This window comes from Pavona decussata, unplaced genomic scaffold (assembly GCF_977016875.1).
Source record: "Pavona decussata unplaced genomic scaffold, jaPavDecu1.1 SCAFFOLD_366, whole genome shotgun sequence".
Taxonomy (NCBI): Eukaryota; Metazoa; Cnidaria; class Anthozoa; order Scleractinia; family Agariciidae; genus Pavona; species Pavona decussata.
Window position 1 is genome coordinate 2638470 of NW_028145742.1, and position 12072 is coordinate 2650541.

Sequence of the window (12072 nt, forward strand, 5' to 3'; positions counted from 1 at the left end):
ACGTGCGCTTGAACCAAAATTTTCATCGAAACTGAATGAAACAAGCTTTGGGCAAAATAACGGTGAGTGTCTTTGATATTACGGTAAAACTGACCGTGTCTTGAGAGAAGTGCTTAGTAAGCTTATTTTCAGTTTTTGAGTTTAGCTCTTTTCTCACACCCTGCGAGCAGAGCCTCCTTTGTCTTTTTCTTTACTAAGCCAAAATCGAGCAAGAAAAAGAAAGGCTCCGCTAGCAGGGTGTTTTCTCAGTGCTCTCATCTTTTAATCTTTCGTTCAGAATGATTAGATGTGATATCTTTTCTGAAAATATCCTCATACGTGGACACACATGGTCTCAGAAAAGGCAGTGAAAACTACAGTCCAACTTGTGTGCACTGCAGTGAACATGCATGCTGTCATTTAGTGTCTGTGTCAGTTCCACTCGCGCAGTTGTTCAAGGAATCCAGTGCTTAAATATAAATCGCAGTCGGGAGGCTCGAAAGGGTTTCTGAAAGCTCATAGACATGTCAAAACAAATCAACATAGAAATTTTACGCTTTAAGTCACTGAAACAAATTTTAGGTTAGCTTTTTAAAAACAGGGTTGTTAAAAGTTTTGTTTGAGACAACTTATGACGTCGTATGCATTGTCATGGTAACTATTACTCTCTGGAGACATACCCCTCAAAAGTCTTTCAAAGTTATCTTAAAAACTAACTCGGTGACCTATATTTTTTATCAGTGTTTTTGATAGTTAGCAATATTCTTTACATCCCCGGAAAAATTTGAAAAAAAATCTGTATATTTGTGGAAATCGATATACCCGCTTTTGGCAAGTTTTCCACACAATCCCGCACTTAAATTTAAGGACGGTGCCTACTATTGTTACTGCGCATACGTTCTGCGCATCTTGAGATACTCAGGTTCCCTATGGGTGGTGCCTACTAATACAGGAATATTTTTGCGCGCTTTAAAACTATGCGGAGAAAGCAGAACTTAGCAACTGATTTTGGTATCCAAAAAGAAAAGTGGGGGTAACCATGCATTTTTCAGAGATAATAAAGCTTCAATTTGGAAAAAAGCGCCATACATTGCTTTGTATTTTACTGGTTTTTTGAATTATTCTTGCTTAATTATCTCTAAAAAATGCGTGGTTACCCCCAATTTTCTTTTTGTATTTCAATAGCCGCTACTAAGATCTGCTTTTCCCGCATAGTGATAAACTGCGCAAAAATACTTCGCTATTAGTAGGCACCGTCCTTAACATACGCTTCTACTCTATCCACCAATTATAGGCCTATCGGGAAAATCTTGCGCACATTTCATCTGCTGGATACTGACCTATCTAGTGGATAAAATTATCCGCTCTTTGAACAACTGGGGCCAGGAGCACTTGCTGAGTTCTGTTTTCTCTGCATAGTTTTAAACCACGTAAAAATATCCCTGTATTAGTAGGCACCACCCGAGTATTTCGAGAAGTGCAGAGTGTATGTGCAGTAACAAAAGTAGGCACCATCTGGTTCGCTTGATTTTAGACTGTATTTCCACTTCTGGCCCCAGTTGTTCAAAGGCCGGATAACTTTATCCACTGGATGAGGCACTCTTCAGCGTCTAAAATATACTTCACGTTAAATGTTGTCCAAGGTTTTCGTACATTCCCCAACTAAGCAGTGGTTAGAGTGTGCATAGTCGCTTGTGCACGAGGAAATACTGAAATCTTTGCACAGATTTAAACTGTTGGATAGTGACTTATCCACTGGATAAAGTTATCCGGCCTTTGAACAACTGAGGCCTGGTGTTGTGTGTGCGTGACTTTTGTTGGACATTTTGCTTCATTCAGCTGACGCATACACCTTAGCTGTGGTGTGGCTGGGTTACATGTGCGCACAAGGCTAAAATCCCTTTCAAGCCTTGTTAAAATTTAGTTTGCATCTTTCAACATTTTTCTCATTCGTACTAACACAAGTAAATGTACTAAACGACACAGACAACAGCTGAAAACACTGTGATGTATAAATGGCAACAACATTTATTGTAATGTCTGAAAGCCCAGCAGAAGCTGAAACCAGTCTTAGATTCAAAAATCATATAACATGTACAACTTTTTCGTTATTTGTACCCTAAACGTTCCAGGTATTAACGGATAAATAGTACAATGCTTGGCAGATTGAATAGTGAATTGATTACTTATCAGCTACCAAATGATTTCATTCAACCTGTAAAGAGCACTTCTTTCTATACACTGCCAAGCCGTACAATTTGCATACATATAAACATGCAAAGCAAACCTGCCCGCTATCCTCGACAATGATTCTTCTTTGATAATAATTATTACAATGGCAAATTTACACGTACAGTTTTATTGGCCTGATTAGTAGGTTCAATATTTGCATGGGGCAATTTACACAAATACGATAATTGTATTTATTGGCTGATTATTTTTCCTGTTGGTGTAGCATGGGGTGAAAATTGGCTTCATTAAAAAAAATCTGTAGTACTGCCACAGATTGTTATAAATGGGGCTGATATTCAGATAATAAGAAAATGGACAAAAATTTCTTGTTCATTTTCTTTGTCAAATTGCACCAAATGAGTGCCTGTAAACTAATCCTTCTTGAAAACTTAAATTTAAAGTCAGGCAGCTACAGACAATGCTAATAGGTAATCTTGACCTTGGTTGCATACTAACTAAACAAAGTTCTACTATATATACATATAATTTTCTAGAAAAAAATCAGAAAAAAATTGGACCTTTAAGTTAACAATGCACTGACAAAAAAATGTCACCCATGGATAATTGCATGCAATTGTTATTGTATTTCTTAAAATTTACAGTTTAAACATGACAAAATTTGTCAGGCATCTTGGACTTATGCCGCATTTTGATTATTCGCCTGAACACATTTGAATACTCAACCCAATGAAAGCTTGCCCAGTTCCACAAGGAAAGTAGCCCATTATAAACGGGACAAAGTTTCACATTCTTGTCCTTTTTCTTTTCGAACTCTAAATAGTTGGCTATCTTTACTGTATGTGCTGGTTACTAATGACAGCCGTGCCTTTGCACATCCAACGAATCTCTCTCTAGGCTGACTGAATGTTTGCCTAGCAAGGATTCAATAGGTGGTGACAAATTTTGTTGGGAAAATGTGTGGTAGTTACTTGTGCCAAAGTTTGTGTTTCTTATCCTTCCAAATACTATTCAAGATATCCAAAAACATTTGTGTAGTTTGAATATCCAGGTGAGGGTAGCCCTTAATGGTAACTTAAAAGTTTAGAAAACCTGGCCATACATTGAGTCATCTAAAGATGACTCTGAAGACTTTTTAAACCTAGGTCATACATCTTAGGACTACTCTGACTTTGACAATCAACCAGGACTTCCGAGTTGAACCCATTTTTACAAATTAGATTGTTTAATAAATAACAAATATTCAAGATAATTTAAGATTCAGCAGCATACACGTCACCCCTGTCAGACCTGTGCTTCTTTCACTCTCACTGCAGTGTCCAACAAAACGACCACCGTTTCAAGTGATTCTTCTAATGGGGGACAACCAGTGTCCACTGTTCTTTGAGGCTGAGTTTTACTACTTGTATCTGTTATACTACAGTAAGTTATTGCTTTACCTTGTGATTCCAAAATTCTCTCATTGACCTGAGCACTGTGATCATGAACTTTTTTTCTGGTGTGCTGGCATGCAGTCTTACATGAATTGCGCTTTTTCCAGGGTGATTCCATTGCAGCATTATCACTGTCGTGTAGCTGTGATGAATCTATGCAATATTCATTTTCTTTATGTGTTCTGACATTTGTGGAGATATTCTCTCCACTGCTATTATGTTCAGATTGAGAGGTTCTTGAGCAAGTTCTTTCATCAAAGCCACTAATACAATCTGACTGTGGTAATGAGTGAAGTTTTAAACAATTATGGTTCATCTTATTGCTACTTCCCATTGTGTGAAGGTGCTGGTTATCAGGTCTACCACTCCTTAGAATCCTGGTGATAAAATGTATACTGTCATTTTCATTGTTAGCTGCAGTAGCAGTGTTAGTGTCCTTCGGAAACACTGTAGTCTGAACGGCGCCACTTGGCGCAGCATTGTTTTGTGTTGATTTTGATTTTAAAGCAGATACCACGCAACTGATAGTAAATGTTAAAATAGCAGTACAAAGTAGTCCCAGCAGAGTGAAAAGTGCAATTTCCAAAGTAGAAAAGTCTTCCCTGATAACCTTTTCTGAAATGGTATCCAAGGCACTGTCTTTCTGACTTGGTGGTACAACTGTTCTGTTAGTCACACTGGGAACTCTTGTTGTCAGCATTTGGTTTTCAGTGAAACGTTCTTCAGTTATCTTAATGTGAGTGTCAGTGTGAACAATTCTCCATGTGTAATAACATGAATGCTTCCTTGAGAGACGGCCAAATGAAACGTAAAACATTTCCACTTCCTCTGGACTTTTCTTGATTTTTTTGGAGATGTAAACTACAATAAAACACCTTGCTGGTTTTCCTAGTTGTTTGTAATATTCTGACAGATCTGCTGGGAACAACTCCTTCCCCTTATCGATTTGATTCAAAGTCCACCTGTTTGTTTTTGGTTGTGTTTTTGTAATGTTTGACCGCTCTCCACTCAAACTAATAGTTATGATGGTGGCATTAAAAATTTGCCTTAGCCCTGTCTGTTTCTTTGACGCAAGAGCCCGTACAATCTTGTAAGTTGATTTCATCTCCCTCAAGGGATTGGGTAACGTTCTTCTCACTTTTAATTTGAATAGAACAGAAAATCTCCTGCTGCCACCAAACACTCCAATGATGACAATTTGAGCACTGTTTATCAACTCCTTGTTTTCTGCTAAATATTGTGGAGTGCTATCAGGGCCCAAAACCTTTACTTTGTGGATATTCTTCCTTTCGTATTCCAAAACAGTCCTGTAAATGGCAGGCCCTTTCTTTGTTAAGCTGAGCAACCAGGTTGTCCTGTCCCCACTTGTCAAGTTTACGGTGATATTGACTGGAGGAACTGAAGGTATTGAAATCTTCACATCTGCACAAGTCTTAGGTAGCTTTACAGATGGGAAAATGTTTGTTAGTTCATTTTGGGCTTTACTGACAGACAGGGTCAGAGTGCTAGATGCCAAGTTCCTCCTCCCTTTAAGATGGTTATAGGCCAGAGCAATGGTATTGATGACATGGCATTTGAAAGGTGAGGGAAGTGTTGCGAAGATTTTTAAAAGCTCATTGTCAATGGTGTTGACCACCTTAAGTCTGCTACTGAGACCGCACATATCATGTTTCACTGAAAGATCAAAGGGACAGCTCACATTGACTCTGTGTTCCACCTCAGTTAAGTTGGAAAGAAGTTCAACAATATCTGACACACTGCAAAATGTTGCCTTGGAAACAGCTGTGAGGTGTTTACACGGCTCCATATTAGCCAGCGAGAAGAACAAGATTGTCATTTCTTTTCGAAACCTTGTTGTGACTATGTCACGTAAATCTGTTCCTGATCTTGTGTTGTATTTATGACTTGTTATGTCACTGGGTCTTTTCCTTTCAGATAATTCTTTAAGAAATTTGCCTGCTTTTTTGTCAGTCTTTGGGCCATGCGTGTTGCTTGCAGTTTCTTCTCCATAAGCATTTTGGGAAAACCCTTGAAAGTAAACAAAGTGCAAATGAATTTGCCTACTCTATCCGTACAGTTCTGTTTGACAATTTTCATATTTACATGAATAAATTATGCAAACCAATCATTTTTAACAGCCAACAAATTTGTCCTACCACCAAAGCTCCAATTTAAAGTTATAAAAAAAAGTGATAGATACAAACATGTTAAACATCACTACAGAATGTGACCCTAGTCCAATCCTAAGCTTTGCAGTAACATACTGTTTGATTTAAAAGCTAGAAGAGATATTCATAACCATTCTGGAGTGCTGAGCAATGTGAAGAACCTCACAAAAAAAATCAGTAATTACATTATCTGTTTCTCTGGAATTATAGACTGTACATAATTTAACACTTGTAATATTTAAATATTCAATGTTATGTCAACCGAAATTCCCTTTAATTGAAACCAATTTACAAATAAGATTAGCTCAATCTTTTTTGGTTTAGTCTGGTCTCCATTTTGCAGTATTTTTGATAAATGTGTTTGAAGCAGTTAACAAGGCTAAGGCATTCTTTTTCTAAAACAAGTAAAAAAATCATTAACATACCAATGTCAATTGTTTAATTATTTCAAAATGTAATTTTTTGTCCTGTCCTTTACTCATTTATTATTGTTAAATAACTGCTTTTACCATAGCTGCAGACAAGGCACTTAAACAGGTGGAATTGATGAAAAACAACTTCTTATAAAAACAGGGATTTGTCCGTTAATAAACAAATCTTCCCCAATAAATGTTCAGTTAGAATTAAAAACGAAAATCGTATTTGAATGTTTTACACAATTTGCTAGTTCTATGGCTTATGCTTCACAAACTGGTTTATAAAACTAGCCTTTTAAAGGTGTCAACTTGAAGCTCCATACATGTGTATTTATATATAAACACTACCCAAAGAAACAAAGTTAATCTGTTTAAAAGGTTAAATACATCATCGGCAGTCAGTAAACAACAGTACTGATTAATTTACTGCTGAGGAACAAATTATTAAAGAGCACTATACTCAGGCCTCCATGTGTCCCTCTCTTTTCAAGTCAGCTTTCTGTTGTTCAGATTGGTGAAGTGACTATTTAACGAAAACGTGAAAAATAACAGAAGTTGAACACCTGCCAATGTCAAGGACTAAAATATCGTTCAAGATAAATCGGCTTCCACTGTATCACCTTATCTGACTAACCCTTCTGAAATGATTTTATCGCAGAAAAAGGATTAAATGATCCACCGATCACGCACAACAAGTTCTGACATGAGAAAAGGTCCGAACCAATCATGGCGGTACCGTTTTGTTGTAAACGTGTTAAAAAATGTACGAAGCACGCGAAAACCAAGTTTATTGAGTCAAATAACAATGAAAAAACTAAGTAGGTGCATCAAATTGGTAAGTTTATCTGTTGGTGGGGCACAATAGCAACATTATCACACATTACTTACCTAATCTGATGAGAAACAGCAGTATTATGACGCCACGAAGATAGGAATTTTTCAACTCAAGCATAACGTTAGTCCTCCGAGTTAGCTGCAGAGAACAAAACAGCTCAGCGTTAATCTTTATTCTGGTCTTGTGCTTTTAACAAATCCGCAGTATTCAAACAAATGCTAAACCCATTAGCTAAACCTCTCTTCCTTTTACTCCGGAAAGAAGCTGAAAGTGAAAGCGAAAACACAATAGCTAATGTTGGAAGATCGCGAGCAGAAGGTTCCATAATTAAAAACAGGATCGCATCAGATGCGACTATATCAAAGAAAAGCAAGTTGTGAATGTGCAAGCTTAAATGTCGTGAAATTAATCCGAACTAGTAACCTCTTGACCTAAGGACAGTAGGACATTTTGGGACGAGAAAACAATAATTGTAATTGCGTGATGATATTAATTTTATGTTCACGGCTAACATGAAAACCTCTTTCTGCGAACACATTTAATGCTGTTTTGTTTTGAAATGCCACACGCTACTAGGATATTATTATTTAGAAACTTTCCAACAAGAAAGGCCTTGCTAGATGAAACTAGAATGCATCAAGCGAGAGGCCGCAAAAATGCATTAGGGTTTGACTAACAGTTAGGGAACGGTAAAAAGAGCCAGAAATTTTTCTTAATCACAGCCAACAACGGAGATTTTTAAATGAACGCTTGTTAATGTAATAAAACATTGACTGCTGGAAATTATGCCATAGCCGAAATGTTGGCAACTAAGAATTTTCAAAGCTCTCCCACTCAGAACTATCACAAAGAAGTTTAGGTTTAATATAGAAACCGAAGGATGCTATCAAAAGGACAAGAAATCAGCACATAGTTTACAGGCAACAAAAATCTTTTTCAAAATATTTAAGGTAAACTGAGTAAAGCGCGAGGGGTCGGGATGCTCACTGACGTTGAACAACACAAACACGCTAGGCCAGACAAGACAAGACAAAACATTCAACAGTTGTGGGATCGATCTTTCCCTCTTGTGACCCGTAAAGGCCAAAACTGTAGGTTACACTCAAAGGTACTCTTGCAGAACTCGATAATTGAATTTCAATGTTAAGTGATATACTGAGTGACTACAGATTCCAACGCACATCGCCCCATCATAAAACTAAGTTTGTTATCGCTCTGATCGTACATGCCGAGGAAAGTTTCTTCTGTGAATTTGACCCACATTTTAGATACCCCTTTGTGGCTTTTCTGTCATGTTTATCGCCCTGTGACTATAACAGACTTTGGCAGTAGCAAAGCATGAGGTTGTCTCCGTTGTATTTAAATGTCCACGGTAACTTGTAAATATGGCGGTCGCTCGCCTTCATGGCGCTCGTTTGCGAGTCTTTTTGTCGATATTATACTAACTCAGTGTTAAATCATCTACTATCCCATTGATAAAAATTAAAGCTTAGATACACATAATCACCTTGAAAGAAGCCTTTAAGAAACCCAAATTGAACGAGGGTCATGTGTTATTGAGTCCAACATATTTCTCCCGGCACACATCCATTTCAAACCTTTGGCAGCTGCCTTGATGCAAGCTTTGGCCACTTTGACGTAGACGAAATTGAAGGATAATATGATTACGTTTGATTGACAGGACCGGATAGAGTGACAGATTCTGGGTGTGTGACAAGAAACTCGTTTGTCAGAAAATCACGTCAACCTTTTTTATAACCCACATCTGATGACTGCTTCGCGTGAGTTACTGGAACAATTAGATGCTTGATCAAAGCTCTTCCTTCTTCATAAAAGGTTAAATCATTCTAGTCCTCGGTCAGCAAATCGTTTTAACAACCATTTGGAGGAGTTAATTCTGAAATTGTTGCCCATCCTTTGTTATCGTTTGGATCGGAAAGATGCGGATTACTTTGGGGAAAATTTTATCAGAGATGGATACACACATGGTGACCACTGCCCCGTTCGTTTGTTGGCGATTCAACTTACCACAAGTGATCACAAGAGGTTAGATAGCAATCAAGCTATTGAAACATTACCCTGAATTTCCTCCTCCCTTTAGGCGTTTAATAAGCAATCACGCTCGTTAACTAGTTCCATCTTCACATTTTATCAGAGTGGGTGTTTGTTTGCTGCTGTTTTCAAGTTACTTTTTGCTGTTGTAGTTTTCCTGAAAACATTGAACGAAGGGCTACGATTGGTGTTTATCTTAATTCGTTCCTTATTTGTGCATGCCATGGCCGTTTCGTTGAGTTCATCGATATTTAAAGGTGTAAGTTGACGCTCAGCTTTGTTGATAAAGTAGATTCCATGTCGCTCAGGATTTCCTTGCTTTTATCGAATCTTGGCAGTTCATTCGATGGCCCGCGTCAGGCCAAGCTCGGTTGAAAAGGTCTCCAAACTTATCTCTTCAAGAACTCGAACCGCAGCTTAAATCAAATCTTCTCAATAGTTTGCTTGTGAACAAAGCGCGGAACCGAACTCAAACTGCTTCAAACAAACCGCGATTAGATTTCTTACGGCTCCAGTAGGTCTGGTTGTCGTACGGTTTTATCTGACTCAACTTTCCGTTTTTGCCTGTTGCCGGCTTTGTGGCTGAGAAGAGGCAAGACTTATAACTCTCAGCAGATGAAAAGGTTGAACCGAAGAAATAAGAATTTAAACAGTTAATAGTTCAAACAGATCGAAAAGTCAGAAAAGAAAAAAGTACAAATAAATGCACACTTTTTTACATTTTATTTTCCTGCATTTTACCCCCTCATGCAGGGAATTCCCAATACTTTTCCTATGGCGTACAGATTTTTTGTTCAAAGTCGGCACTAGTACTTCCCTGGTTTTCCTGTTTATTATTTGAAATAGAAATGTGGTGGGTTTCGCGTACTGAAAGAACATTTAAACTACACTTACTGAAGTGTGGAGTGAAAGTTTCCAGAAAGGCGATAGCGGTATCAGGTAGATAACACGGACAATAGCTTTTGCTGACAGAAACATTCAAAATTGTACGAGTTGTTTTGAAAATTGGGCTTGTATTCTGGAAAAGAATGAAAAGCATGTTCATTTGCATGAACTCAGACAAAAGCTTCTTCCTTTTTGAAAGTAAGCATAATCTTTTAATAGTGCGCCCGTGCTGAGCTTCCGTTATCTACAAACAGCTTCCAGTGAACTCCACTCGAAGGGTCAGTCCTATCACATTTATAAAGAATCGACAGCTCCGGGAATTAGGCTACTTACCGGAAATGGAATTTTTTTAATTTTTGAAATGACGAAAGGACGCTTTGAACCCGGAAAATATGCCAAAAGCATGTTCCAAAAAAAGACGAAACGAGTGATCGTGACGGGCTAGTACTTTGGATCCACGAAGGGAATTTTGACAGGGAGCCTACGTCAGCTACGTAGCAGCACCTGTGAATTCTAACCGTTCCATTTCAAACTTCAAAACATCTTTGTAGAGAGGCAAAGCTTAGTATATAAATAATCCTTTGGTTACGGTTGGATGCTGGTCTTGCATGTCCCAGTAGTAGCTCACAGGGACAGCCCTGAAACAAGTGAAGGAGCAGCGCCTTCTTCTTAACCTTCTCACTCCTAGATATTTTCGACATGTTGTTCCTCCAGTTTCTAACAGACTACACTCACGTTGATACCATAAGTCAAATCTACCTTTCTCTTACTAGAGGACTGAGGAGGCTTGTAAAAAGAATTTGGGTGTGCCGCGGATTCGATCTCAATCATATCGGAGTGTTCCTTTTTGCCCTTACCAACTAGATAATGTACAATTGACGAGTCTAGAACATTCTGTTGCTCAAGTCAAATGTCCCTTTAGCTTTGTAGGAAGCGGTGGGGTGTGAGAGAATATGATCCCAGTGTAGGTAGAAAAGGTAATGGTTTTTTCCTGGGTTTGAATGTCTGTACCAGTGCCAGAACCACGCTAGTGCGGGAAACAAAACTATGACATTCGTCCTAAAAAGTCATATCGTCGGTTCCTTTTAGCGATACCGTTAATCAGTGTTGGAATGCAACAATGCAATACCTTGTCCTCTTTTAACTTCAGAATGTTTATAAATTGGTGTTGTTACTGAAAATAACATGAAATAACAAAAACTGGACTAAAAATTTGATGTCTGGATGGGGGCAGTTATACTAGTTACTATTTTCTCTGTTGGAGTCTAATATTACTATGTATCATAACACGATTAGCCAATGCAACATCTGAGTAGTAAAAACATAAAATTTGATTCCCTGTGGGAGGCTCTAACAACAGTGTTAGCCTGAGAAACTGAACTAAAATAATACCTGGTTCAAATCGGGCCCACTGGTGGCTCAGATGACCAGAAATTTTACTTCTTAATTGGTAACTTGTTTCTAATTTTGTTCTGCAAACTTCAGATCAGTAATATTTTTCCTATAATTTTTGCGAGCATTAAAGAAAAAAAAAAAAGCCTCACAGCTTGTTTCAGTTGGTGGTAGGGTAGTGGTATTATTGGCTCCATTGGACATGTTGGAAAATAGACTATTCACAGTCCCCTATTTTTTCCGTGGGATTTTTGAGACTCGTGGCTCTTCGATCGAACTACCGCCATTCTAGTTTGCACAGGCGAGCGCCGTTAGAAACCAAGATGGCGGGAGTTCGATCGAAGAGTACGAGTCTCGAAAATCCCACGGGAAAATAGGGCACTGTGCCACAGTCTAGATGGAAGAGCACCTAAAACATGGCCTCTTAACCTTGCGTACCTAACATTCCCTAGTGTTATAATATGTGTATAATTTTCCGTGTTTTTTTTTCTTTCCACTTTTGGAACTAATGTGATTCTTTTGAACAATTTAGAGAATGGCTTTCCTCTCAAAAGTAAACAGTAATGTTACATGCTGTCAGCCCCTCTCCTCACATTGGTTATTCTGGAACATTCATTTCCTGATGTTTTCTCTAAGTGGGAGTCCAGCCAGTATCATATCCCCAGGGATCTGAAAACCCGATCAAGTCGAACAATAGCAATATTTTATTTCGTTTGCTTTCT

General features: G+C 38.2%; 1 protein-coding gene and 1 long non-coding RNA gene across 4 annotated transcripts in view; one reads left to right on the forward strand and one right to left on the reverse strand.

The window, feature by feature from the left end:
• The window catches only part of LOC146452804 (uncharacterized), a 21217-nt gene continuing 9145 nt past the window's right edge, over positions 1 to 12072 (forward strand). Inside the window, exon 1 of the long non-coding RNA XR_014859690.1 lies at positions 1 to 62. This is a non-coding gene — a long non-coding RNA (uncharacterized LOC146452804). The remainder of the gene's footprint in view (positions 63 to 12072) is intronic.
• Positions 2304 to 9066, reverse strand: LOC146452805 (uncharacterized). 3 transcript variants are annotated; one of them, XM_085097600.1, is made up of 3 exons: positions 8529 to 9066; positions 7075 to 7159; positions 2304 to 5630 (listed from the first exon to the last, which is right to left on the reverse strand). In XM_085097600.1, the coding sequence occupies exons 2-3, from the start codon at positions 7136 to 7138 to the stop codon at positions 3454 to 3456; spliced, it is 2241 nt and encodes a 746-aa protein (XP_084953726.1). In that variant the 5' UTR covers positions 7139 to 7159; positions 8529 to 9066; the 3' UTR covers positions 2304 to 3453. The 3 variants fall into 3 exon arrangements, with proteins under 3 accessions (XP_084953726.1, XP_084953725.1, XP_084953723.1); XM_085097599.1 differs by having other exon boundaries at positions 7075 to 7285; XM_085097597.1 differs by having other exon boundaries at positions 7075 to 7148; positions 8521 to 9066.

What these genes read in the sequence shown, in the direction of transcription:
- LOC146452805 (XM_085097597.1), bottom strand. An exon ending in GCTGTTTCTCATCAGATTAG is followed by an intron (nt 5,631 to 7,074) that starts GTAAGTAATGTG and finishes TTTACTTTCAAG; the next exon opens with GGTTTTCCCAAAATGCTTAT.